The sequence below is a fragment of the Accipiter gentilis genome, chromosome 8 (assembly GCF_929443795.1).
Source record: "Accipiter gentilis chromosome 8, bAccGen1.1, whole genome shotgun sequence".
Taxonomy (NCBI): Eukaryota; Metazoa; Chordata; class Aves; order Accipitriformes; family Accipitridae; genus Astur; species Astur gentilis.
Window position 1 is genome coordinate 36281315 of NC_064887.1, and position 24703 is coordinate 36306017.

The window sequence follows — 24703 nt, forward strand, 5'->3', positions numbered from 1 at the left end:
CAATTTGAGCCTACTGCAGGCCGTGTTTATACTTTTTAAGCTCTGCAATAACAGCTGGCATAAAAAGATGTTAGATAATGTTTCAAACTGTTGTCCTTGATCCTCTTTTCTGGGGTAAGGGTTAGGAAGAGCAAGGGAAGCCTAGGCATGACATTAAGCTACTACTGAGGAGCCAGGTGCCCAGATGTGGTGACATCTGGGAAGCAACCAGATGGACATTGCCTTTCTAGGAAAGTCTGGCCACTGCAGTCAGTCCTTCCTCTTTCATTTAGAAAATACTTTTGTGAAGTCACTCTTATTCAAATGCTCTCTCTTCAGTAAACATATTTTTTCCCTTTAAGGCAAAGCAGAGAGCAGAGGTACTTCAGTCGACCCAGAGATTCTTTTCTGAGCAGCAGCAGCAAAGCAAACCCATAGGAGGCAAAGCACAGAAAGTGGATGAGAACGGGAACAAACCCACCGAGGCAATTGCTGACTCTTCAGGAGTCTGCCAGGACAAAACGGAGGAAAAGCCTACCCCTGCACCTGCTGCAGCAACAAAACCTGTTAGAACTGGACCAATCAAACCTCAGGCAATCAAAACCGAAGAAACAAAATCTTAGAGGCTGTATTTCCATGGAGGTGTGGGAAGAGGGGGAGGGTGGGTGAGATGACAGCAGCATGAATTTGTAGCCCAAAGGATGAGACAACAGTCTTCTCTCCCTGCAGGGCTCTGAACAGCATAAAGGGACACAGAAGCTATTAGCAGTTATGGATGCAAACTGCTGCGTATCCAACTGAGCTTCTAGGCTCTTTGGGCTTGTATCCTCTCTAACAGCATGAAGGCTGCTTTTGGTGTGTGCACATTCTACATGTGTGCGCGTGTTTTGGCTTACACACCTGTATGCTTCCCAAAGTGAAAAAAGTTTGAGAAATGGCAACGGCGGGGAAGAAGGTGGTCAGGGAAGCATGATGAGATGAATACTCTTTATTTTTCTTCAGGCTCTGATCTTCAGCTGCTATTTATCTTTTTATAAACCCATGAGTAGGAGAACGTGCAGATCTGAAGATGGTGCTGGGCCAAGTAATGTGTGTTAAGTTTTTAGTGACTTAAGAAACTTCTATCTTGTAATAAACAGGGGGATTCATATAGCTGGCAAAATTGCGTTTGCCATGTGACAGCTAACCTAAGGTAACACAAAGAGTAACGCTGATGATGTTGAATTCCCCTCTGAAGGCAGTGCTTTGCTGGCTGCTGCTTCTTGGATGACAATATACTGTATTTAGATCACCATATGAAAATGCTACTTGGCCACCTGTGTTCTCTACACCCGCTCCCCCCTCAGTTGTTCACCTCTGGAGTTGAAAGGTTCATTGCATCAATAGTCAAATTTGTTCTGTTCACCTCTGTCCAGCTATCTTTATATGATGCGAGTGGTCTTTAAACGGTTTCCAGCTTATGTCTGTATACAGCAACGAGCACTTAGAACTGTGCCACGAGAATAAAAGAAACCTTATCAGATTAAAGAGAATTTTATCTAAAAGGTGCATTCTTTATATCAGAGCTGCGTCGCACCACCTCCTTGCCCACAGTGTGCTGGAAAGTAGAATCAAGTCAAATAAAAATGCCTTTTTAATTGTATCCTCTAGTATTATAGCTGTAGGACAGTACTGTATGATACTTCTGTGAATGTAAGATATCCTGTACCTGCTTATGATATGTAGTAGTGACTGTGCTATACTGGAGCTGTTTTTAATAATGTTATTCTAGAGGTTTTTTTCCAGACAATGATTGAAAAAGCTAATAAAAAGCACCAGGTACCACATCAGTAGCAGAATTTGCTGGTTTTTTCTGGGATTTTTTTTTTACATTTTTTGGAAGGAAGAGTTGAGAGTCTAATGTGTATAATTTTGTTCAAATGACTGCAGAAGCTGGAAAGGCTGTTGCTGCTATTGATGCCTAGTGAATCGCTATTGGTTATCTTTTTATATAAATATATATATAATTTGAATTTTTGGAAACTTTAGCTGTGATGTCAACTTTGGAAAAAAGTATCCCACTTGTAGTGTGAGTTGGCATTGTACAGAAATTAACAGCCATATTGGTCTAGAAATGTTAAACTTAATTTTTTTCCATTTGTACAGGGGTAACGCACTGTATTAAATATGTACGGTCTTATTTACATGGGTTTGATTACAGAAACTAATAAAGTATTCTCTAAATAAAGTATGCGGGTAATCTCATGATTAGCGCAGGATGCAAGGAGAGCACCTGAACATCATGTGCCAAGTGCAGAGTGTGTATTACAGCTTGGGAAAACAGACTTCTAAAGAAAAACAGTTTGAAACAGCTGCTTTTTTTTTTTTTTCCCCTGGCACTTTTGATCTCATTCCCCAGCAAAGGTCTCACAGGACGTGGCTTCCATCTAGCTCTGGAAGGAGGCTGCCGGTTGCGCTTGCAAGACCTTACATCTCCGGTGTGTTGGTGAGCTGCCTGCTGCTGGAGACTTGGGTTTTGTTTCCTAGAGAAGAGCTGCTCGTCAGAGGAGACCGGGACCAACCCAGCCCATTATTCTTATTTTAGTTGGTGGATGACTACAGGCACTGGCTGCACAGGCACCCTCGCAGCAAGGGGCTGTTAAAAGCAAGAGCTTTCCTGCCGGGGGAGCAGGGAGCAGGACTGAGCCTTGGCGTGAGCCTGCCCACGGATGCAGGAGGCTTCCTTCTTGTGCTGCTCCTGAACTGCTCCCTTCCCAACTCACTGCAAGCAACACGCACTCACTACCACATGTTCAAATCACAGAGTTACTGACTCTGCCTTTAAGCTTGGGGCAGAATGAAGGGTTAAGCATCCTCCAGCCCCTCAGTTGTGGGGCTGATGCCATCCCTGGGCTCCCTGCCCTGGGGCTGTGGAGTTAGGAGGAGGCAGGATTCTGTCAGCTGGCCACCAGAGGGAACTTGGCTCATAACAAACACCAGAAACCTTCTCTGTTGGTCTCTGAGAAGTAATTCCTGCCTTGGGAGAAGGTGCTGGCTAGCAATGCACCTCCAACAAAGAATGGAAAGCCAGCTGGGGGTGTTGGGGTGGCTCTGCAAGCGCTGCTGGGAGTTGTGCAGATTTGCTTTTGGTCAGGGCTGTTGCTGCCAGCCCCATGGTGGATCAGTGGGAGCAGGTGGACCTGCCCACCTTTGGTGGGGTGGGAAGCTGTGGTTTGGGGGTACCAGAGGAGCTGGAGTCCTCTGCTGCCGAGGTCAGTTCTTTTAGGGGGTAGAACTGCAGCCATGTCGAATAAATAAAGGTGCTGTAATGCACAAACAGAGTGATGGGCAGGAGTAACCTCTAAGTAGGTAACACCACAGGTAAATAGCCCTTTTTACAGGAACCGTACAGGCACAGCTACAGCAAACGCTCTGGGAAAGGAGGATGAAGGTAGGGGAACTGAGTGATTGGTTTGATCTATAAATGTGCGATAAAAGAGTAACAGAGTTATGCTGATGTGTCCCTGGTTTGAGGCTATTTTCTGCCTGGTTCGTATTGGAAGGACCCCCTAAAAATGGGAAATCGTTCACTGTACTATTTTGAAGGAAATGCTGCTGAAAGGATCAATCTTAAATTCTCCAGTAAAGCCACTAGAAAAGTCAGATGAATTTCCCACAGTCAGCTGTGGGAATGTACCAAGTTTGGGGCTTTTTCTTGTGCTGAGCAGAACGGGGATAATATTTCTGCAGAAATTTAATTAAAAGGAAATGCTTGGCCATTTTGTGCATCTGAATAACCAGGTTGTGATGTGTGCATCTCCAAAACAGCCCTGAACCACCGTGGCTGCCTTTGAGGCCAGGTTGAGCTTCCAGTCACTGACCCTGGTTCATTCATTGAATATTTTTGTGACACTTAACCAGATAACTTGCTCTTGGCCATTTACGCTGGAATAGCTCTTGCTTTTTTAATTTGAGTGGGATTTGGTGTGTAATCTCTTTTCTAGGACTCTGGTCATCACAAATAGTTGCGCTGAACCTCCCATAAATTAGGGAACTTTTGTTTGGGGAATTCACTTTCTTTTCTCTTAATAATGTTCAGTCTGTGAAAAGACCGTAACTTTTCTCAAGGGCAAGAGCAGAAGGGGGTTAATGTGACTGGGGCCAGATCCAGCAACCCCCCTCGGCTCAGGCTGGTTTCTTGCTGGGCTGCAGGAGGGGAGGGACTCTGGGGGCTTGTTTTTGCAAAGCCCGTTAAGTAAAGCTGTGTATTCAGTGCTGTTCAGCTCCAGCCCAGCTTTCTGGAAATCCTGTGTACATTGGCTTGTCTTTGGGGTTGGTTTTTGGTTTGGGGTTTTTTTTGTTGTTGTTGTTTTGTTTTTTGGTTTGTTTTTTTCTTTTTAGTCAATTAAGTGATGGCCTTCCCAGCCTGAAAAGACCCCGGTGCTGGCAGAGAGCAGGGAGGTGGGAATGGCCGGGGCTGTCTGCCCTCAGCGTCTCCACTCACTGAGAAACCGTTGGTGCTGCTACTCCCTGGGGACCTGTGAACAAGCCCTCCCTTTCATGCTGAGGCTTGACTCGGCCTCTGGGAAGCTGCGGGACGAAGGGGGGGGCTTCAGCTTCACCTCCCATCCTGGCTTGGGACAGAAATGCCGTTCTCCCATCCAGGTTTTCTGCATGTTGGGTGGACGGCTGCTTGCCAGGCTGCCTCCGGCTGGATCGGGTCTGCCTGCTGCCTGCCTCGCTCTTCCCGGCCCTAGTGGGTACGTGACAGCCTCTGCCTGCTCCTGGGTGACCCCCATAGCTGCCTTCACCCCCAGCTTTACCGCCCTGGATCTTGCCCTGGTGTTCGCCTTGTTCCTCTGCACCAGGGTGGGTTTTTGCAGCAGGACAGAGGGACGCTGCGGGGCCAAGGCTGCTCCCCGGGACAGGGCTACTACGCACGTGTGTTTTCTGAGGCTGGGGAACCTGTAATGCACGACCAGTTTATTGCAGCAGCCGCGGGCAGTCATGGTGGGCCGCCTCTCCCCGTGGTAGGACCAGGGCCCCCAGCTCAGCGCAGATACGCGTCCTCTTCCTCGTACAGCCCCCAGCTGGCTGCGATGGCGGGTGTGGGGCTGCGGTCGATGGCGGGGTCGCTGCCGCCCCCCATCACGAGGATGGGGAAGGTGTCATCCCGGGGCACGGCTTGTGGCACCCCGCACCCCCTGAGGACCAGGGTGCCACGCACGACCCGCTGCAGCACGCAGGTGACGTAGCCCCGGCGTGGCGAGGAGCCCTGGGGGGCCCCCGGCTCCTGGGACGGTACAGGGCTCTCGGCATTAGAGAAGATGGCGTGGCTGACGGCAAGCGGAGGGATGTGTCGTCGATCCAGCTGGGCTGAGCCCTGCGGCCCGGAGGGTGCGAGTCCAAATGCGGCGCAAACGGGGCAGGCATAGGGGGCCGGCGGGGCGGCGGAAGCTTGCCGCGGGTTGCGGGGCTGCCGGGTTGTGCCACGGCGGTCGAGTGGGCGCATCACTGGCCGGGGGGACGCCTTCGCTCAGGCCGAGTCGTGGTGAGCATCCCAGCCCCGGGGCCAGGCCTGCCGGGGAGTGAGAAAGGGTCTTTCAGCCTTCTGCCTACCCTGTGGCCCCAGGTTAGTTCCCCATGGGATGCATCCCATCCCACGCCTTCCCCAGCCCATCCTGGTGGTCTAGCAGGGCCCTTACCCCTTTCCCCCCCACCACCACCAGATTCACCAGGGCAGCCCTCACCGTGGAGAAGTGCGTGCAGCCTGCGACCGGCACCCGTTGCCCTCCCCGCCCCGGCACCCCCTTATCTCCTGCCCTTCTAGAACGAGGTCAGTTCTGAGCCGGGGCCTATCCCTGTGGCCTCCTGGCTCCAAGGGGTGCCGTCCCCTTGGTGAGCAGCCAAACACCCCGGTGCTCCAGCAGCCAAGGGGGGGCTGCCTCCATCACTCCCACCCTGTGCTCCCCCCTGGGGCACCAGCCAGCCCAATCCACAGCCCTGCCACCTGGAGCTCATTAATCTTTCCTATTCAGCAGATCTTCAGGGTTTAGTGCTGAAGCTTTAACTTTTATTCTGATTCAATGCTTTGGGCATGTCACAGCCCCTCTTCATGCTAAATAAAGGTGCTCCTGGGGTCAGCCCTGTCAGCAGCTGCCTCCCAAATGTGGTGTTTTTCCTGGCCAAAGCCCTACAGCTTCCCCTGTCCCAGCACCTTCAGCCTGTCAGAGCATCAAGGGGGGCACCAGCGCTTTACAACCCCCTCTGGGCTCCAGCCCACCAAACCCCAAAGAAAACCCAGGTTTGGAAAGACAAGGTACAAGGCCGTGTCAGTGGGCAACATTTATTGGGCTGAGACCCTCTGCATCCCCTGGGGGATGCGGCTGCTGCTGCCCCGTCTGCCCCGAACGCCAGGGTGGGGGGAAGCCTCCTACAGCCTTTCTACAATAAATAGTTAAAACGGCATGTTTTGGCCCAGCGCGGGGAGCCCTGCCGGCCAGGCAGGGCCGTAGCTGCTGCACCGCTTCAGTGGCCAGGCACGGCCAGTAAAGCCAAAGCGCGTGGACGAGAGGGGCTGGGCGCGCCAAGCTATGCTCTGCCAGCGCTCCTCCCCACTGCTCTCAGCTTCTTCTTCTTCTTCCTCGATAAAACAAGGCTTGTGCAATGAGCGTCCATATTCCCCGTTGCTTTTGATCCTGCCGGATGATTTTTGGAGGCGGCTGAGCTCCGAGATGACCCCCAGCACCGGTGATGTGGGATGCAGCAGGGCTTGTGGGCTCTTGGCAAGGGAGCTCAGCTCTGCGGGGGTGCTGGTGGTGGGCGAACGCTGCTCTCTGCGAGGCTGGCACAAGCCAGGGAGGCCTCCCCAAAACTGCTGCTGCCGGTGTGGGGGGCAGGTGTGGGGGGCAGCAATGGTGCTCGTGCTCAGCCAGAGCGAACCCCGGCCCCGCAGAGGGGATTGCTGCTTGCAACCAAGGAAAGCATTTATTTTAGGCGGAACCCTCCTGGACAGCATCTCTCCACCTCTACCACCCGCCCTGCCCAGCCTTCGCTATGCCTGAGCCCTCACTGCTCCAAATTCGGGATGACCAGGCTGGGTGCTCCCGGAGGATGCCGGAGCAGCTCAGGGCTGGCTACCACCGTGGCCCATCCAAAACCTGCCGAGGCTGGGGAGAGAAGTGTTGCTGGCTCAACCAGGCTCTGGAGAAGCACTTAATTTCTCTCCCCTGCACTCAAGCACGATGGGATGTTGCCGGAGGTGCCAGTGGGGACGTTGGGGGCCTCATCACAGCGTGGCTGGGCAGCGTGTGGCCCCTGCCATCGCCCGGAGCTGTCCGAGACAGCGCTCCCGGCCACACTGCGGGGAGCTGGGGAGCGAAGCGGGGTGCCGAGGCACGCACAGGGGTCGCGGGAGCTGAGCCGGCACGTCCCCGACCCCGGCTCACGCCTGGGAGAGGCGGACGGGGTAGGTGACCATGTTGAAGCTGTCCCAGGCGAAGAGCTGCCGCTCGGCGGGGTTGTAGTCCACCATGCTGAGGTAGCGGAAGCGGTTCTCGAAGGGGATGCTGAGGGCCCGGCTCGTGCCAGTGGCTGTGTCGTAGGCGAAGTTGATGGTGGCATTGGGTGCCGAATAGCTGCTGACAGTGTAGAGGGTGCCACAGATGACGAAGGAGTTGGCCACCCCCCGCTTGCGGATGTTGGTCTCCCAGGTCCGCCGGATCTCCAGTGTCTCGGGGTCCAGCTTGGAAAGGACGATGGCCCCCCGGGCCTTCTCAGTGCTGTAGATCACCCAGAGCCCCGTCTCATCCACCGCCAGATCAATGTCAGTGTAGCCCCCCCAGGAGTAGGGGTACTGCCCGTGGTAGCCGGCGCCGGGGATCTCCCTCTCGGCCGTGATGGCCTCTCCCCGCAGGTCGTAGCGAGCCAGGGCACGGGAGCGGCGGGGCTGGAAGAAGAGCCCGCCACGGTAGATGACAGCCCCTGTGCTCTCCAGGGGCTGCGGCAGGATGTGAACCTTGGCGGGGTAGCCCTGGGCCAGCTGCTCAGCCGCCTCGTACTGGAAGAGCTGACGGACCTCCGTGCCCACCGTGTCCACGCGCCAGGTGGTCTCCCGCGTGAAGGGGGGCACCGGCTCCGGGTCCTTCATCCACACGCCGTACTTGCCGGCGATGGACTCTGCCCGGCCGAAGACGACAGGCTCCCCCACCCACACCAGCTCGCCGCAGCCTGCTCAGGGACAGGAGGGGAGAGAAAGGGGTTATTGCTCAGCGGCGGCAGACCCCGGCGAGCCCCTCAGGAGGGCCAAGCGGTATTTATGAGCGGCGGAACGTGGGGCCAGCCGGCCGTGCCGGTGGCAGTACCCGAGTCCTTGCTTCCCGGGCGGCCGAGCGCCGTCTCCTCCAGCAGCCGGGATGCGGGAACCTCCGTCCTCTCCGACTGCAGCTCCTGGTAGGCGAGGGGCTGCGGGTCCCAGCGGGGAGCTGCGGTGGGGCCAGGCACAGCGTGGGCAGGGGCCGTGCCTGTCCTCGCCACCCTCAGGGGGCTTCATGCCCCCCAGAACGCCAATGCCTGGGTCGGGAGCCCAGTGCCCCCTCCCGCTGCAGCAGGGCACATTTGTGACCCACACTGATGGGGACCCCGCTCCGCAGCCGCTGAGGTTGTTGCCCCCCAGGTGCGGGGTTTGATGCTCCTTGGGGGAAACTCCTAATCCCCCCGGATTAGTGCAGTCCCCTGCGGCCCCCCTCCGCTGCGGGGCAGATGATGGCACGACGAGGGCTCCGGCTGCCAGCCCCAACTGAGGGATGGGGAGGGGGGTTGGTGCAATAGCCTGCAACCCCCCCGGTAGGGCTGAGCCCTGTAGTGGACAAGTGCCCCACCGAGGTGCCCGAGAGTGGGGGGGCAGCAGCAGGTGCACCTCATGGGGAGCAGCAAAGGGACTTAACCAGCGTCCTGGGGAGAGGCACTGGCAGCGAGTCGGCAGTGGGGATGCACGGGGGGTCCTGGCCCCTGGCACTTACCTTTGCCGGGGCCACGCAGGGCATCACGGCCTGGCCCCTCTCCGCCGGGGGGGCAGCGGGATGCCCGAAGCCGGGTGATCTCCTGGGTGTTGCTCTCCAGGCGCCTCCCCAGCTCCTCTTTCTCCCGCTCCAGCCGCCTCTTCTCCTCCTCCAGCCGGGATTTGGCCCGCAGCAGCTCGCCGTAGGCAGCCTCCAGGCGAGCGGCCGGGGCCGCTTGCTGAGGGTCCCGTGTCCCCCCCGCCTCGACTCCCCTGGGCCCCGAGCTCCCCGCGCCCCGCTCCCGGCTCTCCAGCCGGCTCAGGCGGGCGGCGAGGGCGGCCAGCTCGGCCCGCAGCTCCGGCACGCCGCCGCCATCGGGGCAAGCCGCCTCGACGGGGCTGGCCACCGTGAAGGAGTAGGTGCAGCGCCCGGCGCTGTCATCGGCACGCCGGAGGAAGGCCGTCTCGCCCCGGCAGCCCAGGGCCAGGCCCCCCCAGAGCAGCAGCCAGACCCCCACCATGGCCCCGCACCCCCGGTGCCTCCGCTCCGCCGCACGCCGGGCGCTGCCGCCCGCATTTATAGGGCGGGAGGGCGGCGGGGAGAGGGGTCAGAGCGGCGGGGAGAGGGGGGGGGGGGGGACGGGACGACGGGGGACGGACGAGACGGAACCTTCCAGATGCCTGTGGCGGCGGCTTTCGCCCAGCGGCAGCCGGCGCAGCCCCGCACCCCCCCCGGCCTCCCCGAGGCCGCTGGCCGGGCTCCGGCAACCCGCGGCCGCCGCCAACGGCTTTGCTGCCGGGGCCGTGTGCCAGGGGCGATGCCGGGGGGCGAGGCGGCCGGACCCCCCCCCCGCTGTTCCCGGGCTGGGGCCGCCCCCCCTCCGCCGTCCCGTCCCCCCACGCCCCCCGTGCCGTTCCCGCCAGCTCCGCGCCCCGCCGCACGCCGGCCCCGCCCTCCTCCCCCGACTCCGCCCCTTTTCCCGCCCTCGACTCCCGCCCCGGCATCGATTGTTCCGGCGCTCGGCGCGGCCGGCGGAGCGTCGAAGCGGTCGATGGGACAGCTGACTCGCCGCCGCCGCCGCCGTACCGGCCATTTCCCGCCGGCCCGGTCCGTAGCGGAGCCCGGTGAGCGGGGTCGGTGGTGGGGTCTCTGCGCCGTCGCGGGGGTGGGGTGTCTCTGTCTGGGTACCGGCTCGGCTTCGCTAATGGTCCCCGGGGCACCGGAGGGCTGGACCGGAACGGCGGGGCAGGGCGAAAGCGCGGGTGCCGGGCACCGGCTGCCCTTGCAGCCCCCCTGCCCTGGGGCCGTTGTATCCACCCGCCTCGGGCTCCTTCCCCCCACACTCCTCCGGGCCCACCGGTGCGGGGGGCTGCCCGGCCGCCCGCGGGGCCCCGCCGGGCGCTCCCTCCCCCCTCACACCCGTTCTCTCGGTCCCCGGCCGAGGGGCGACCGCGGGAGGAGGAGTTTGGGTGCCGGGCAGCGAGGTGACCCGGCCGTTCCCTGCGCCTCCCCTCCAGGCTTCTCCTCCCGGTGACAAAGCCGCCTCTCCCGCAGGTAGAGACCATGCCTCCGAAATTCAAGAGGCACCTGAACGACGACGAGGTGACGGGCTCGGTGAAGAGCGAGCGGGTGAGTACCGGCGGGGCAGGGAACCGGTGCCGGTGGCCGTAACGGTGCCGTAGCAGGCTGTTACTTACCGTAGGGGTGCCCGCGACGGGCAGGTGGGCCTTAACGCGCCTTGGGGACCCCAAGGGCCCCAGCATTGCCCCGTTAGCCACCGGGCCGGTGCGAGGTAAGCTATGGCTCCCTTTGCTGAAGGGGCTCCTGTTGCCTCAGCCTTTGGCCGCAGGGCCCGAGAAGCCCATATCGCTGTCGACAGCGATGTGTAGTTAGTGAGGGGACTGTCCGTGTGGCACACCTGGTCTGTGTATTTTAAAACAAACCTTGTGAGGAGATACGGCTCTTTTGAGAACCTGTTTCAGTTCCTTTAGTCTGTCTCTATGGCTGTGAGATCCCGGTGTGCTCCAGTCTCCTGCCTCTCCGCAGAGCTTGGCCTGGGCACGTCGTGGCTCTCCTCCCCACGTAGCTGGCTGAAGGACTCATGTGAAGTTACCCTGCGCTTTATAGCTGAATTTTTCTCCTGTCGCCAAGGTCCCTTGACGTTTCAGGCTTTGAAATATGGGTCAAAGTGGTGCGGTTGCCAGTTTCAAAGTGGATTTAAGCTGATGTGTTTGTCCTGGGGTCATACGGTGCTAAAACCGAGTTTAGACTGTAGTCTAAGATGTTGCTGCAGCTCACAATAGCTGTCAGTGAGAGGAGGATCCCGTGTTGCCAAGAGCGGTTTGTTCGTCCCTTGAGGGAGGCGATGGCTGAAACTATTGCGTGGTCTCACGGGTTGCTTAAGTTGATTGAGCAAATGTGACAAGGATGGAAATGTAAGTGAGCTTCAAAATAAGAGCACTGTGCTTGCAGGTGGGAGCCCGAATTTAGGGACAGGGGAAGCAGCAGCTGTTGGTACCGTAAGGACCATCCAATGTGTTCCTAGGCCCACATGTTTAAGGGGCCGTTTCCCCTTCTTGGTTATTTTTGACCCTAAGTAGATGTTACTGGGAGCCCTCAGCTCGATTGGAAAATTTGTGCTGCTCTGGTAAGAGAAATGAGCTCTAGTAATGTACGTCTTTGTCCAAAACTTTCAAGCTTAAGTGGGATCTTGAGGTTGCTCTTAAAAATCAGCCTTTGGATCGTCTGATGGGGTGTAGTGAGGAGCCCTTTGGCATGAAGCAGAAGCGCTACCGGACGGCTCTGCTTTGCAGCCTGGCTGTAGCATTTGTCCGAGTGGGGGTTTGGAGGGGTGAACCCCTCCGGACATACCATGCAGGGAGCCCAATGTGTTTCCTTGCAGTCATCCTTCTTACGCCTGCTGCTGTCAGATGGCTGGAGAAACCACATCCTCCAAATCAGGAGTGGATCTGATTTTCCATGTGGATGGGATACCCCAGGGTGGCTGTAAGAGATGCTGACTTTTTTTTAGCAGCTGCCATTGACGGAGTGCAGCACTGGGGATCGTCCCTTGAGCAGAGAGGGCCTTCCTTCCACAACTGGCCTATGCAGGGACTCTGCCTGCTGCTTTCCAAGGCAGGGCTCGCCATGCTGACGCACTAGTTGCTTCAATGTCACAGGGAGTTGTAGTGATCCCTAGAATTGGGATCTGAACCTGCACAGGCAACTGGCCATTGATGCAAATCCAGTTTGGCTCAGTGGCAGAGGTGCGAGTTGTCCCAAGTCAGAGCTGCAGAGCTTTGCATTGGTCTGTGCTTTACAGAGTTAGCAAACACTGCCGAGGTGATAATAGCAGCACAGAGACATTCAGCTCGTCCCTTGGTCACAAGTGGAGAGAAACAGCATGACTCCAGACACCTAAAAAGTACCATCGATCCCCTCCAAAGGAGGGCTTGTGTGTAACCTGCAGTGAGAGGATGCTGACTGCATTCCCTGTCAAGGGAAACGTGTGTGTGAAATGGTGGTCGCTTATTGACAAAGTGGTTTGGTTTTTTTCTGTTCGCAGAGGAACCTCTTGGAGGAAGATTCAGATGAAGAGGAAGACTTTTTCTTGTGAGTTTCTGAACAGTTGCTGTAGGGAATGCAATGTCTTAACTGCCTACAGCTCTGAGACTGAAGGTGTCGAATACCAAACACTGTTCCCTGCCATGTAGGTGGGGGCTTGCTAATCAAAACCTTTGATTCCTTTGAGATGATCTCCCGCTCTGGGAGATCATCAAGGCTCTCTTGGCATGGCTTAAGCATGAATTAAGACTTAATAGGTGTGACCTTTATAAAAGTGGGGTGTCCCACGTATCGTGAGACGTGGGAGGGACTGATGGGAGGTATGAGAACAATCCTCCATCCACAAGGTGTTGATTCTCTCTTGCATATTTTTGAGTCTGTTTTAAAAACATGTTTTCGTTGTATCTTCCATACTGATTGCTCTCTTTTCTGCCTGCAGGAGAGGGCCGTTGGGACCCAGGAATGACAAGATCAGGCAGTAAGTTGTTCCTCAGTGTCACACAGATAAAATTTTATTCTGGCAGTGCGAGTTCCTGCTGCTGTCTTACCAGAGTATTTCTGTGTAGTTCTGAGTATGAACATGGCTTGTGTGTGCTGTCTTCTAATTGACATTTCCTACCCTATGTGTCCACAGCTAAGGGAAATATCAAATTTGATTCACGCTATCAAGAAATTGAGCATTGACAGAGGTAAAGGGATAGGATTGTATTACAGTAGCTTAGTGGAGTTTCTAAAGCCCTTGCTGTATTCTGGTGATAACCTGTTCCATGCTTCTGAGGCTCTTTTTCTAGAGCATTAACCCTGAATTTTAACCTTTGCTAGCACCATTTCTTTATTGTTTTGTTTCTTTTTTCTTCATCCTGTAACTTGCTGCTCAACGTTTCAAGAAAGCAAGTGGTCAGGAACACACCAGGACCATGTTTTTTGGGCAGCGGCTGGGCCTCCTCTTCTCCAGATAAAAACCTGATACAGGTGAGCTGGAGATGAGCAGTGACTCAGTGGGTCAAAGCAGCTGGACAAACAGGAAACCATTACAGCTGGAGGAGGATTATTGACTGCAAGAAGGAAGGAGTGAACACTCTGGATCCTTCTCCTATCGAGTCATTTCCTGCATGATGCTTGTTCTGGGCTCCAGTTTGCCCTGTCGTTTCCTATGAGGGATGTGATGGTGGCACTCAGTGGAAAGGGGCCAGTTATTCCCAGACCCCTGGTTTGCATTGTGCTGTTTCCTTTGCCGACCTTTGTGGAGCCAGAACAGAGATCTGTGGGGGACTGATGAATGGGCATTAATCAGACTGGGTCATCTCGTGTGCAGCCTGAGCGTTGCTCTTCATTAGGAATTTTTTTTGTGCCGGAAAGAAGCCAGTGCAGCTTTGAGATGACTCATTGCCAATGTCAGCGTTAGGCAGTGCTTACTTGTGTGCCCGCTTGCCATGTTACTTGAGGGGCAAAGTGCACTTGCGTTACACAACAGGCAGTGGGTCAGTCACTGAGCCCTGAGTTTTCAGGGGGTCTCTGTTCCCTCCAGGGTGTGAGGATGCTGTTGGTAGGTGTGCACTGGTCCTTACAGTAAGCCAGTGTGGATAAAGCCTCCCTTCTAGGGCAGTGCCATGCTGGTCTGGAGTGAATGGGAAGGGTGAGAATTGGTTTTATGAGTGGGGTCCCGCCCCCATAAAAAGGTGAAGAGGGGGTGACATCTACCCCTGCGTCTTCTGCTGCTGGAAAGGAATTACAGACCATCTTCTGCCTTCCCTGCATGGTGGGGGAAAACGGGAGCTCTTCTCTTCCCACTGTCTTGGCCAGGCAGAAGGGAGTGGGGGCTTAGGTAGAGGATATCACCACAGCTGTGAGAGGGAAGCAAAACGAAATAATTCACCCGGGAGCTGGTGGGTCCATAGGTGTGATGTGACTAATGCCCAACACGTGAGGCTTGCCTGTTGCCAGAGATTGCCTGTCTAGTGGACCTGGTGTGGGGTATGTCCCTTGGCGTAGCAAGTGGCTACATCTATCTAGTATCTAGAGCATCTATTATAAAATAGTATCTACTTTCTGCTCTCATTGGTGTTGATCGTTTTGTTTAATAAGCACTTACAGTGTGCAGTCATTTCTTGTCATGGAGCTTATTATTAAGCTTCTGATCAGATGGGCCCTTGTGCTGGATGGATTGATGCGTGGTCTTGTAATGATGCCGTTCACTCTGGTTTCAACAGCGGAGGAAAAGGAGGGTTGGGTTGCTGCTGAAACACTGTAAGGAAAAGACATTTTAAGGAGGAATTTGAGCATTTGGAGAGCTGAGGCATAGCTGGGCAAAGCTAGAAAGACTGTAGTTGTACAGGGCTGGAGGAACGAGGTGTGAAGGTAGGCGTAAAAGGAAACTGGATAGAGGATTGGGCAGAGGAAAAAGTGATGGGATTATGGGAGCAAAGGTGCGGAACATGTTGAATGTGAGGGGCAAGACTGGAAACTTTTCCTAGTTGTCCTTGGCAGCGAAGGAGCTTGGGTCAGGGTGGAGAGTTTGGCAGCAGAGACCCTCGAGGCTGGCTCAGCTGCAGAAAGGAATGGTGGGGAACACTGCAAACTTCGTAGGGGAAAGAGGCAAGTTAGAGACAGTAGTAGTGGCGGGAGAAAGCGTCACAGTCCCCTCCATGCTGTGTTTAGTCCTGATGTGTCTGGAAGTTCAGGGTCTGTTGTCCCAACAGCTACTCATTGGGGTGGAAGCTCCTCTGGTGATGTAAGTGGCCACAGGGGATTCCTTAGGCTCCCTCCGAGATCTCACCGTCCCTGGGGTGGGCTGGAGCTGAAAGGTAGTTTTTAACAGGCTTTTATCCTTTTCCTCAAGGTTACAAAGAAGAGGTAAGGGAGAGCTGATCTCTCTTCTCTGCCTTTGCTTCCAGGCCTTGTGAGAAGTCCTGAATGTGTGTAGCGAGAGCTCTTAGTGCCTTTTCGGGGGAAGTGGGGAAGTTCCTCTTCCACCTGGGTTGCTTCTATGTAGAAAAGGAGCTTCTTATCACAGGTCATCTTTTGAAAAATGTAACCAAAATCCCCACCTTTCCTGCACTGCTTGACTTCCTTTACCACTGATGTTTCTGCTTTCAGGCAACCATGCTGCTGGATTTGGGTTCCTGCTCATGTTGGCAATGAGGCTTAGCACACCATTGTGGTTCCCTGGGATCCAGGTCTGGGTCCTTGTGATTCACCCATCACGCCGCTGGCAGTAGCCAGCGTCCCTGGCCCTGGGGCTCAGCCCCGGTGGCTCTGTCTGGCTGCAAGCCCCAGATTACTTCCCGAGGAGGGGGAGTGTTTGGGGAATGGTTTGAAGGCAAGAGTTGACAGCAGCTTCCCAGGCCCTGACTACTCATTGCAGGTGGCTGGTTGTGCAGTGGACATCAGCCATAGTCCAGACCTTCATTTGAAGGTGGTACTGAGACTGTATCGTCAGGCATCCTTGCTGGGGGTAATCCTTTCAAGGACTGGGATGCTTTGGAGCAGCATAGACTGTTGTCTTACTGTTGTGATGAACCAGCAACTTGAAAGACAGGGATTTGTGGCAGGGTTCAGCCCTGATACCCTGTTGTTGAATACAGCAGGGCTTTCTGCTGGGCAGCCCCTCTGCAGAGAGCCATGCCTTGGGGAGCACTGTGATGTGCTGGCCTCCTGCCTTTGCACCGTCCGTCTGGCTTGGCTTTCCATCCTGTTCCCTTTTCCCTGGGTTACTGCCACAACGAGGGGTGTTTGGGTGTAATTTTCACCAAAATACACAGCACTATTAATATCACTGGGGTGGAAAATAGAAGTGTGTCATGCTGGCTGTAAACAGCCAGCTTGGAGACAAGAAGCAGCCTTGAGCAGCACATCCCATGGTGCGTGCATGGCCTGTTTACGGCGTCTGAAGAATGCAGCACTGTTGTTAGCCCAACACCGTGACCAGCCCAGGGAGTTTTTCAGTAGCTAACCCAGTGCAGCCAAAATGGAAAGGCTTATTCCTCCTGCTCTGGACCCAGCAAAGCACAAAAAAATAGGAGTCTAAACCAAGCTAAGCGCCATTGGGTCTCTTGTTGCTTTGATGGCGTACACTTGCTGTCCTTGTTAAAAGCATCATATTTGCAGTAATTAGTAAGAAGAAGGGTTGTGGGAGATGTATTTTATGCTTTTTGTCTTGGTCCCTTTCCTGGCAGGTATTTAGTCTACTTTATTTCTCTTGGAAATCTTGCAGGATTGAAGCACACAAAATGTATGTGTCAAAAGCCAATAGCTCCCTAACAGGAAATACACTTTGTATTAGAGGATTCATTCTCTCTTGCCAAATAAAACAAGAAAATATTTTCTTCTTGATGCAACTTGAGTTTCCAACTTCAAGCATGCCAAACTAGTGGGAATTTTTGGATTTATTCTGAAACTGCAGGGCTAATGCATTGGCTGGGCATCTTTCAGCCCCTTCCTGGAGAGGCACCTCTTGTAGCAGTGATGGGTGGGAGAGAGCAGAAAGCAAGGACTGGCTTAAGGTCTGATTAAGGCACTGTGTGGATGTCAAAGTTTCATTCCCTGGCTTGGTCTCTTCCTTCTTGTTTTTTTCCAGGGTTCTCTTTTACATCACATATCAAAAGATATTGGGGTGCTCAAATGTGTCTATGTTCTATGGGTGTTAAACACCTCAACAGCGTTGAGAGTTTAAGCCTTGATTTCTCTGTGCCTCCATTCTCCACCTGTGAAATGTTTTGTTCTCTTGGGGACAGCTAACAGCATTCCCAGGCTATGGGCAGGCAGCAAAGGCATGCAGCCTTTCACCATTAGCTCAAGTGAAAAGAGGTGGGATACCAAGATGCAGCTTGGGCAGTGGGGGTCTCTGCTCCAGAGGTGTCTCCCAAATGCTGGTACACAGCAGAGCAGCTTGAAGTTACGTACCTGCCCACTCTGCCTCAAATGCTTTGGGGTGCTCCAGGACTGCAGCAGCATCTCTCCAGGCTCTGACCTGTACTGGTGGGGATACAGGTGGCATTGCATTGCAGTGCATGTTCCTAGATGCATTGTAACTTTGCGTGCCCCCACTTGTTAGTTGTACCAAGATAACTTGGTTACAAATCTGTTGTGGGAGGAAATCTCTTTATTTTGGAGCCAGTAAATGATTTTAGAAACACTTACATACGGCAAATGTAGTCTTCTGCCTGTAAAACTGATGTTTATGGCCTTAGATGAGCCAACTTGGCAAAAACTTGAGGATAACAGATGTTCAGGCTATAGCAGTGTTGCTGGTGGCTCTGAGCTGGGACTTGTCTGCTGTGCCAAAGTAATGAAACCCCCTTGCAGAGCATGCCTCCCCCTCATGTCCTCACCCACTGCCCTAAGGAAGGGCCATGGGGTGGTGCATGTCCTGCGTGGGGTGGACACTTTGCTCCCCAGGGCACCACCAGATGTTTCCCAGGCAGCATCTGCCTGCGTCCTCAGTGCCACCTTCTGTGCTTTCCCAATGGTGGCTGCTCTGCCACTTGCCTCATACCTTGCAAAACAAATGGTGGATCAGAACAGGCTTGTGGGCATGGGGCAGGTTCCTGCTGAGAGGCGTTTGGGGCATTTTCTATGCCTTTCACCTTCAGATAAGAAACTCCTGGCAGGCGGCTGCCATTGATGTGGAAGGCAGGAGCTGCCACTGCATGGTGTAGGTGGGTTCAGAGAGATGCTGCTCCCACGGACTCTGCGATGCAGCACAGGGAAGGCAGGTCCCTTTCTTGTGGTGTCCTAAATAAAGCAAGTTTTTACCTGTGCTGCTGGAGTCCAGCATGTGCCATACAAGGGCTGTTGAGTCAGAAATTGGCTTCAGAGGGGTTGCCTGTCTGTTCTAGCTCTGGAAGCCGCAGTGCAGTGGTGCTACAGAGCCTGACTGGAAATGCTAAGATGGGAAGCCCCTCCATATTCAAAGATCTGGAGTTCTTTCTAGAGCTTTTTGGGGAGAAAAAAGCCTTTTCTTTTAATGACTTTCCTTGCCTGTTTTTGGAATGATAAGTAAATGCTTTTCCATTGTGACCACTATTGTCTGTTGCAGCCGCTCCCCGCATGTGCATCTGCTTAGTGAGAGGCAGGTAGCTGGCAGGGGGGCAGGAGAAATAGGTCAATGTGCACCTATGTCTCTAATTAGAGGCATGATGGCTCGGATGGAGCCCTGTTCCTGGTTCTGCAGTGTGCCATTGACTGGCCTTGGGTAAGTTGCTCTGAGTCTTTCTTGGCCCTGGCTTCCTAGGCCATGGCGGAGGATATGCTGTCCTCGTCGTCCTCGTGTCCTTATGATGGCTCTTTAAGTGGTAAAGTTAGGTCTGATGCTTGCTGTAAAAACCCTGATTTGGCAAATAATGTCTTTAAGCTTCTGCATCTGTGAGCTGGCAGTGGGAAGGAGAGGGTTTTGTGTGGGTCCAAAGAGGAAGATAATTTGGGGACCAGGATAGTATGGGTGCTAAGCAGGTGTTAAAGATGAGGTACTGGCAATCCTTCTTCCCCCTTGGGGACATCAGTGCTGCACTGTTAATAGGAGGTATGCGTTTCTGGTGATGTGGAGAGCTGGTGAAATGGCCTATTTGTGCTGCATATTTAGCAAACGCTGGATGGGTTTTGATATGTTTTGAAGTGCTTAAATGTTTTTAATCAAGGCAACCTAAGCTGTCAAACCGAAGACTTATGCAGAGTGAGTGGCCTGGAGCTATTTCTGTTTTGTTGCCCTGTGTGTAGCATTGCCTCCAAGACATTGCTGTTGCCATTTACTTTCTGGGAACAGTATGTCTCAAACAATGTATTGTCTCCCTAGGGCCCCAAGAAATTTCTTATTTCTATCTCCAGGAAAATAAAAGTGTATTAGCTCCAAAATACAAACCAGAATGTAGCAGTATTTTTCCACCAGGAGAATTTTTCTCTCTTACTAGTGTGGCTTTTTTATGGAGTGAATAAATGCATTTATAATAACCCTGCGGGTGTGATTTAGGCTACTGTTCACTGAAGCAACTACCCACAGAGTTGCGTAACCTATGAGAAGATGGATTATAATAACTTGGTTTAGTTCATATCAGCCGTTTCTTCACTGTCCTCTTGATGCCCCTGGCAGAGTGGGTTTCATTTAGCAACTCCATTCCCAGAGGGAGGAGTGCACCTTGCTTTGATTTCATCCCAAGTTCTTTAGAAAAGGTGCAGTGTGAGGTTCTATGAAATCTGGAAATATAAGGTGTGGGTTTTAGGGGGGGGGGGGGGGGGGGGGTGGGTGTCCATTTGTGAGCTCTTCTGCAGCAGAGGTGCAGACCAACAGCAATTAGTGCCTTTCCTTACTGCATTTATGTGTTAAAGGTGTTACGGAGGGTGCCCTGCTTCTGCTGACTTCCCAGTGCTCTCTTTAAGCCCTTTGTGTTCCCTCACCCTTCCTGGGATTGCTAGAGATCCGCCCCAGGTAATGCCATGCCTCTAGCTTTCTCGGCACATCATCAACCTCCTTCCACTGTTGTCCCTTTTGATTTTTGTCAGTGAGCTCTCAGATCCCACCAGCCCGGGCAGCTCTGAGCAAGGGCTGGCACTACAATGCACAGCTGGTGGTCTCGCTTCTGCCCCTCATGCTGCCTTTGCTCTGCTCTAGTGTCCAGAACCAGGTGGATGAAGTCATCGACGTTATGCAGGAGAACATCACGAAGGTGATTGAAAGAGGCGAGCGGCTGGATGACCTGCAGGATAAATCAGGTGCAATGCTAAATCCAGCTCTACTGGCCTGTTCCCCACATGTCCTCCCTGTTGCTGCACCGGGTTACCTAGTTCCAGTTCAGAAAGTGCTTAATGGCAGACCTGGCCTTGTATTTCTATCCTTTTGGAGAGAGGTGTTTCCCACCCTTGGGCTGCAGATCTAACTTTCTGCTGATGCTTTCCTCTTTCCACCTCATCTTCTGCTGCCCTGCACAGAAGTGTTAGTTTGGAGGAGTTTGGGTGCTGTGATCTAGTTGTTCCTTCAAGCAAAGGTAGAATGGTCTGTCTCCCAACGGCCCTGAGCACTTCAGCTGTTTGCTCACTTGCTGGCTTGCAGAGTGAATTCCTGTCCTCAGGGGACAGCCAGTACAAAGGGGGCTCAGTGGGACTCAGCAGGTCTGTGTGTGCTCTAGCAAAGGGCGTCACATTGGCATCTGCTGTGGCTTTGGTGAATCATGCTGTGGTTGGGTCTTTTCCCCTAATGCTGAGTTTATTGCTTAAAACTCAGTGGAGCTAGTAGAACGAGTGGGTGCTCTGACCATGGGCGCGTTGCTGAATTGCCTCCTTTCTTTTCTTCAATAGAAAGTTTATCAGACAACGCAACAGCTTTTAGCAACAGAGCCAAGCAGCTTCGGAGGCAGATGTGGTGGCGAGGCTGCAAGGTGAGCAAGAACGAGAACAGGCAGGGGTGGGTTTGTGGAGGCACGGTTACCTGCCCTCCCTGGGAGGGGATGGAGAAGCTCTGCATTCTAGCTGAAAAGATGCTGCAAGCCAAAGGCCTCCTTTCAGGTAGACGCAGCCACACGTGGCACCCTATGTAACACGCTTCTGTGTGTCCCTTGCAGATGAAGGCGATTATAGTGCTGGTGGCGGTTGTTCTCCTGCTCGTGATTATCGGTGAGTAGCTCCAGGTCACCCCCGCCATGTTTGGTATTGAAATACTCATGGCACTCCACACCATGAGTGATACTGTGGTGCTGTTGTCCCTGAGGGAGAGCACCTGAGCTACTCCCGTCAGGCCCTACACTGACTTAAGCAGTCATAAAAGGTGCCTGTAGACCACTCTATGGTGCATTTCTGCAAGGTTTAAACGCAGAGGAACAGGCTCAAACCAAATCCTACTGTGGCCAAAGAATGCTAACATTACCCTGCCCTGACAACATTGTACTGTTCCAGGGTTGGCACTGAGTGATCCCGAGGCTGGCGAGAGTAGATGGAAGAGTTTCAGACTGCAGCAATGTCTCCCAAAGGCCCCTCCACATATTAGCCATCTTGCAATGGGTCTGGTCCCTGCAAACACTCTTCCCCAAAGCTGCCAGGCTGCTTAATTTTCAGCAAGTAGCTGTCATGGCTTTGCCGTTGGTCACTTCCCCTGCCCTTTCTGCTCAGCCTGGTCTCTCTGGAGCTCCCCAGAGCAGAGATGTCGCTGCTTTTCCTACCAAACAGGTAATAATGACCAGAGCATGTTTCTTCCAGGCAGAAGTAATTCAGCCCTCTGCCTCTAGAATGATGCTCCAGGGATCGAGGCAGTCCAGCACGGTAGCGCAGGTCTTTCATGCCACTGGGTCCGGAGGGTTTTCCTCTTATTTGCTGTGGCTGGGGACAGCTCTGTAACAGTTCTTGTTACTTCGGCAAAACCCTTGCAGCCTCTTATCCTGCTGACACACAGCCTGCAGCAGGAGAGGCAGAGCTAGCAGCAGGGTGAGAGCATTGTAGAGAGAGAGACTGATGGAAAATCCCATCTGGTTTAATTTTGGGAAGCTGGAAGGAGATTAAGGTGGCAGGAAATGTTGTCTAGCATGTGTGCAGGCAGCAGATTGCATTAGCTTGAGCTTGGAAACACTTTCCTATGCAGCTGCCTGGTGTTTGTCACTACAGAAATGGGGAGGGGAATCTCTCTGGCGGAGATCGGTGTTGCATGCGAAGGTGCGTGGCTGAGAGCTTGTTTCTTTGTGTTTTCCAGTACCCATAGTCCTGAAGTACCATACCTGACGGGGCAGCTGGAGGCTTCAGTGGAACTGGCTCTGGGATAACCAAACTGCTGTGTAATTTAAGTGAGATATCTGTATATAGCTTTGAAGTTGTTTTTCTCCAAGGAGTGAGGAGGTGGTGGCAAGTAGCCAGTTCTAACAGCGTTTTAAGAACTGCCAAATGACCCTTTTTTTTGGTTGAGTACCTGCTCCTACTGTTAGACTTTTTTTATAACAGAAGATTCAGTTCCAAAACTGCCTGTTTTGTGGAATTCTAAGTCTCTGGTTTGGAGCTGGCTAATTGCCACTACAATTTATCTGTATATATGGTTGAGTTCTAATATTAATAATAAAACTGTCTGAGCAGTTCCCTGCTGCCTGCTGTGGAAGGCAGAGGGGACTCTGTCCTTTCATCAGAGCAAAGGAGGGGAAAAATGTCTGAAGAGAAACATCCTATTATGTTACAGGGAACTGACCGTTCTATGGAGAACTGCAAGGGTGGTGTTTCTCTCTTCTTCTTCTTCAAAAAAAAAAGGGGGTGGGTGGGGTGGGCAGGGGGTAGAAAAAAAGAAATAATTAGGTTTTACAATCCAGAAGACTTTCTGGTCCTGCCATAGGAATGCACAAGCTCAGTGTTTTCAGTATCGCTGCTTACAGCTGTGACTAAAGACATTCCAGTAAACCTATTTTTGACTGTACATCTGGAGTTCCTGCACGTCTTCATAGTTCTGGAGGACATTATGGGGTCTTTGCTGCTGGGAGTCCCTAGGAAAGGGCTGTTTCAGTGTTTTCTTCACCAGAAGCAAGAACTGTGTGTAAAGCCCAGTTATTAGCCCAATAGCCCAATATTAGCAACTCTCCTGAAACCAGGCCAGGGTGAACAAGCCCCCTCCATATTCAGAGCCGTTCACCTTGATATGGTCGTTGCAGTCCCAAATGCCAGCCTGTTTTGCTTCCCTGTGATCCAGTGGGCTGGGGGTTGTTCCCAGACACATGTGCTGGGGTGCTTGGGGAGGTGTAGGGGCCCCTGTGCCGGACTGAACAGGAGCTAAGCTCCTCCATCCATGGGTGGGACTGCTGAGTTTTGGCTGTCTCCATCCTTGGTCTCGGGTGTTTGGTGGCATTTCTGTCTGCTCTTTATTTTTGGGACCCTTGTTCCTCCAGCCCTGAGCCTGGGACTGTAGCTGAGCCGAGATCAGGCTCTCTTGGTTCTCTTTTTGCTGACTCTTTTCTGATGGGAGAAGCATTGTCCTGTGTAGTGTGTGTCTGAAGTAATGTTGGAGAGGGGAAATGGTGCCCCAGAGAATTCCCAGTGCCATGTCCCAGCTTCCTCTTCTGAACCCGCCCTCAGGACCTTGTACACAGTTTCCACCTGAGTGGTGGTGTGGCTCCATGCAGAGACAGGGATTAAAAGTGAGCACAGTAGGCTGGAGGGTTGGATGTGATTACAAGCTCTGCTTGCCCAGCTGGAATATAAATAGGGCTTTTGCCCTCTGTAGGCCCTGGTCTCTCCGGGTGGGAACCAGAAAGCCAGGCTGGGTTTTTCCTCCTGAAGTGTAGCCTGATTTTAAGATCATGCACCCAGTGGAAGGGACAAAAATCATCCTGCCTATGCCTTTGGCTACTCTCCACCTGCAAGGGAACAAGAGGGTGGATGAAGGGGGACTGTGTCTGTCTTCAGGGGGGCTGCAAGTCTTGCTGAGCTGTCGGGTACCTTTTCCTGCCAGCTGGAAAGTGAGTTAACGGCACTGCAAGCCTGCGTAACAGCCATGCTGTGCCTGCTCTGGCCTGCCTGCTAGGGCAGGCTTTACTCCTGCTGCTGGAGAGACCTGCCAGTACCTCTGGCTTTCTCTCCCAGCCCCATCTTGCTGCTGCTGCTGCCACCCATGAAGGACCTTGGTGCCACAGCAGTGTGTCAGGACTTCAAATCCCTGCTGGCACCAGGTCTGAGCAAGAGAAGTTAGTTTTGCAATTGCTTGCTAGAGGCAAAGCCTGGCTTTAAAGCTGGGCTGAAGGCCTTGGAAAATGGGTGCTGGTAGGATGAAGTATTCACAGCAACCCTACTGTGTTAAAGAACTGCTTATAGGTGCCGAATGTAGGAGCTGCTGCTATGCCCTCTGCAGCCCTGTCCTTACTGGGTTTGGCAGGTCTTCATCAGCAGCAGGTCCTTAGGGAGAGTTTCCAGATAGCATTGAACTCTCCTCAGTGCAAGCACTGGCATACCACCCTGAGAAGTGCTGCTGTTACCACCATGCCGGCAGTGTGCTGCTTTGGACAGGCACAAACACTTTTCCAGCTGACCCAGATCCATGGAGAATGAGGTGGCAAGGTTAGTGCCCCCGACCCTGGACTGTTTGTGTCTTGTGCCTGCCTCGGACTCATCCTTTGGTACCAGCAGGACTGGACCAGGTCCACCACAGGCAGCTGAGCACAGGCAGCAGGCTCTTGCCCTGGAAAAGGTGGTTTTCCTCGACAGCTTTGCTGGAGTGCTTTCGCAGCATCTCCCAG

The 24703-nt window shown here is 53.6% G+C and overlaps 3 protein-coding genes across 21 annotated transcripts in view; 2 read left to right on the top strand and 1 right to left on the bottom strand.

Annotated features, from left to right (window-relative positions):
- PRRC2C (proline rich coiled-coil 2C) overlaps positions 1 to 2206 on the top strand; it is a 79323-nt gene extending 77117 nt beyond the window's left edge. For all 16 annotated transcript variants that reach the window (XM_049809283.1, XM_049809282.1, XM_049809289.1 and 13 more), the window contains one exon: positions 342 to 2206. In XM_049809283.1, coding sequence (XP_049665240.1) covers positions 342 to 602 — 261 coding nt within the window. In that variant the 3' untranslated portion in view covers positions 603 to 2206. The remainder of the gene's footprint in view (positions 1 to 341) is intronic.
- A 4107-nt stretch (positions 2207 to 6313) lies between these two features.
- On the bottom strand, positions 6314 to 9504 carry MYOC (myocilin). Its single transcript, XM_049809327.1, has 3 exons — positions 8979 to 9504; positions 8322 to 8441; positions 6314 to 8187 (listed from the first exon to the last, which is right to left on the bottom strand). The coding sequence occupies exons 1-3, from the start codon at positions 9475 to 9477 to the stop codon at positions 7403 to 7405; spliced, it is 1404 nt and encodes a 467-aa protein (XP_049665284.1). The 5' UTR covers positions 9478 to 9504; the 3' UTR covers positions 6314 to 7402.
- A 464-nt stretch (positions 9505 to 9968) lies between these two features.
- VAMP4 (vesicle associated membrane protein 4) lies at positions 9969 to 22713 on the top strand. 4 transcript variants are annotated; one of them, XM_049809346.1, is made up of 8 exons: positions 9969 to 10090; positions 10512 to 10586; positions 12523 to 12569; positions 12961 to 12999; positions 20125 to 20225; positions 20808 to 20887; positions 21071 to 21122; positions 22189 to 22713. In XM_049809346.1, the coding sequence occupies exons 2-8, from the start codon at positions 10521 to 10523 to the stop codon at positions 22215 to 22217; spliced, it is 414 nt and encodes a 137-aa protein (XP_049665303.1). In that variant the 5' UTR covers positions 9969 to 10090; positions 10512 to 10520; the 3' UTR covers positions 22218 to 22713. The 4 variants fall into 4 exon arrangements, with proteins under 4 accessions (XP_049665303.1, XP_049665301.1, XP_049665302.1 ...); XM_049809344.1 differs by having other exon boundaries at positions 9969 to 10081; XM_049809345.1 differs by having other exon boundaries at positions 9970 to 10081; positions 10475 to 10586.
- The last annotated feature ends 1990 nt before the right edge of the window (positions 22714 to 24703 follow it).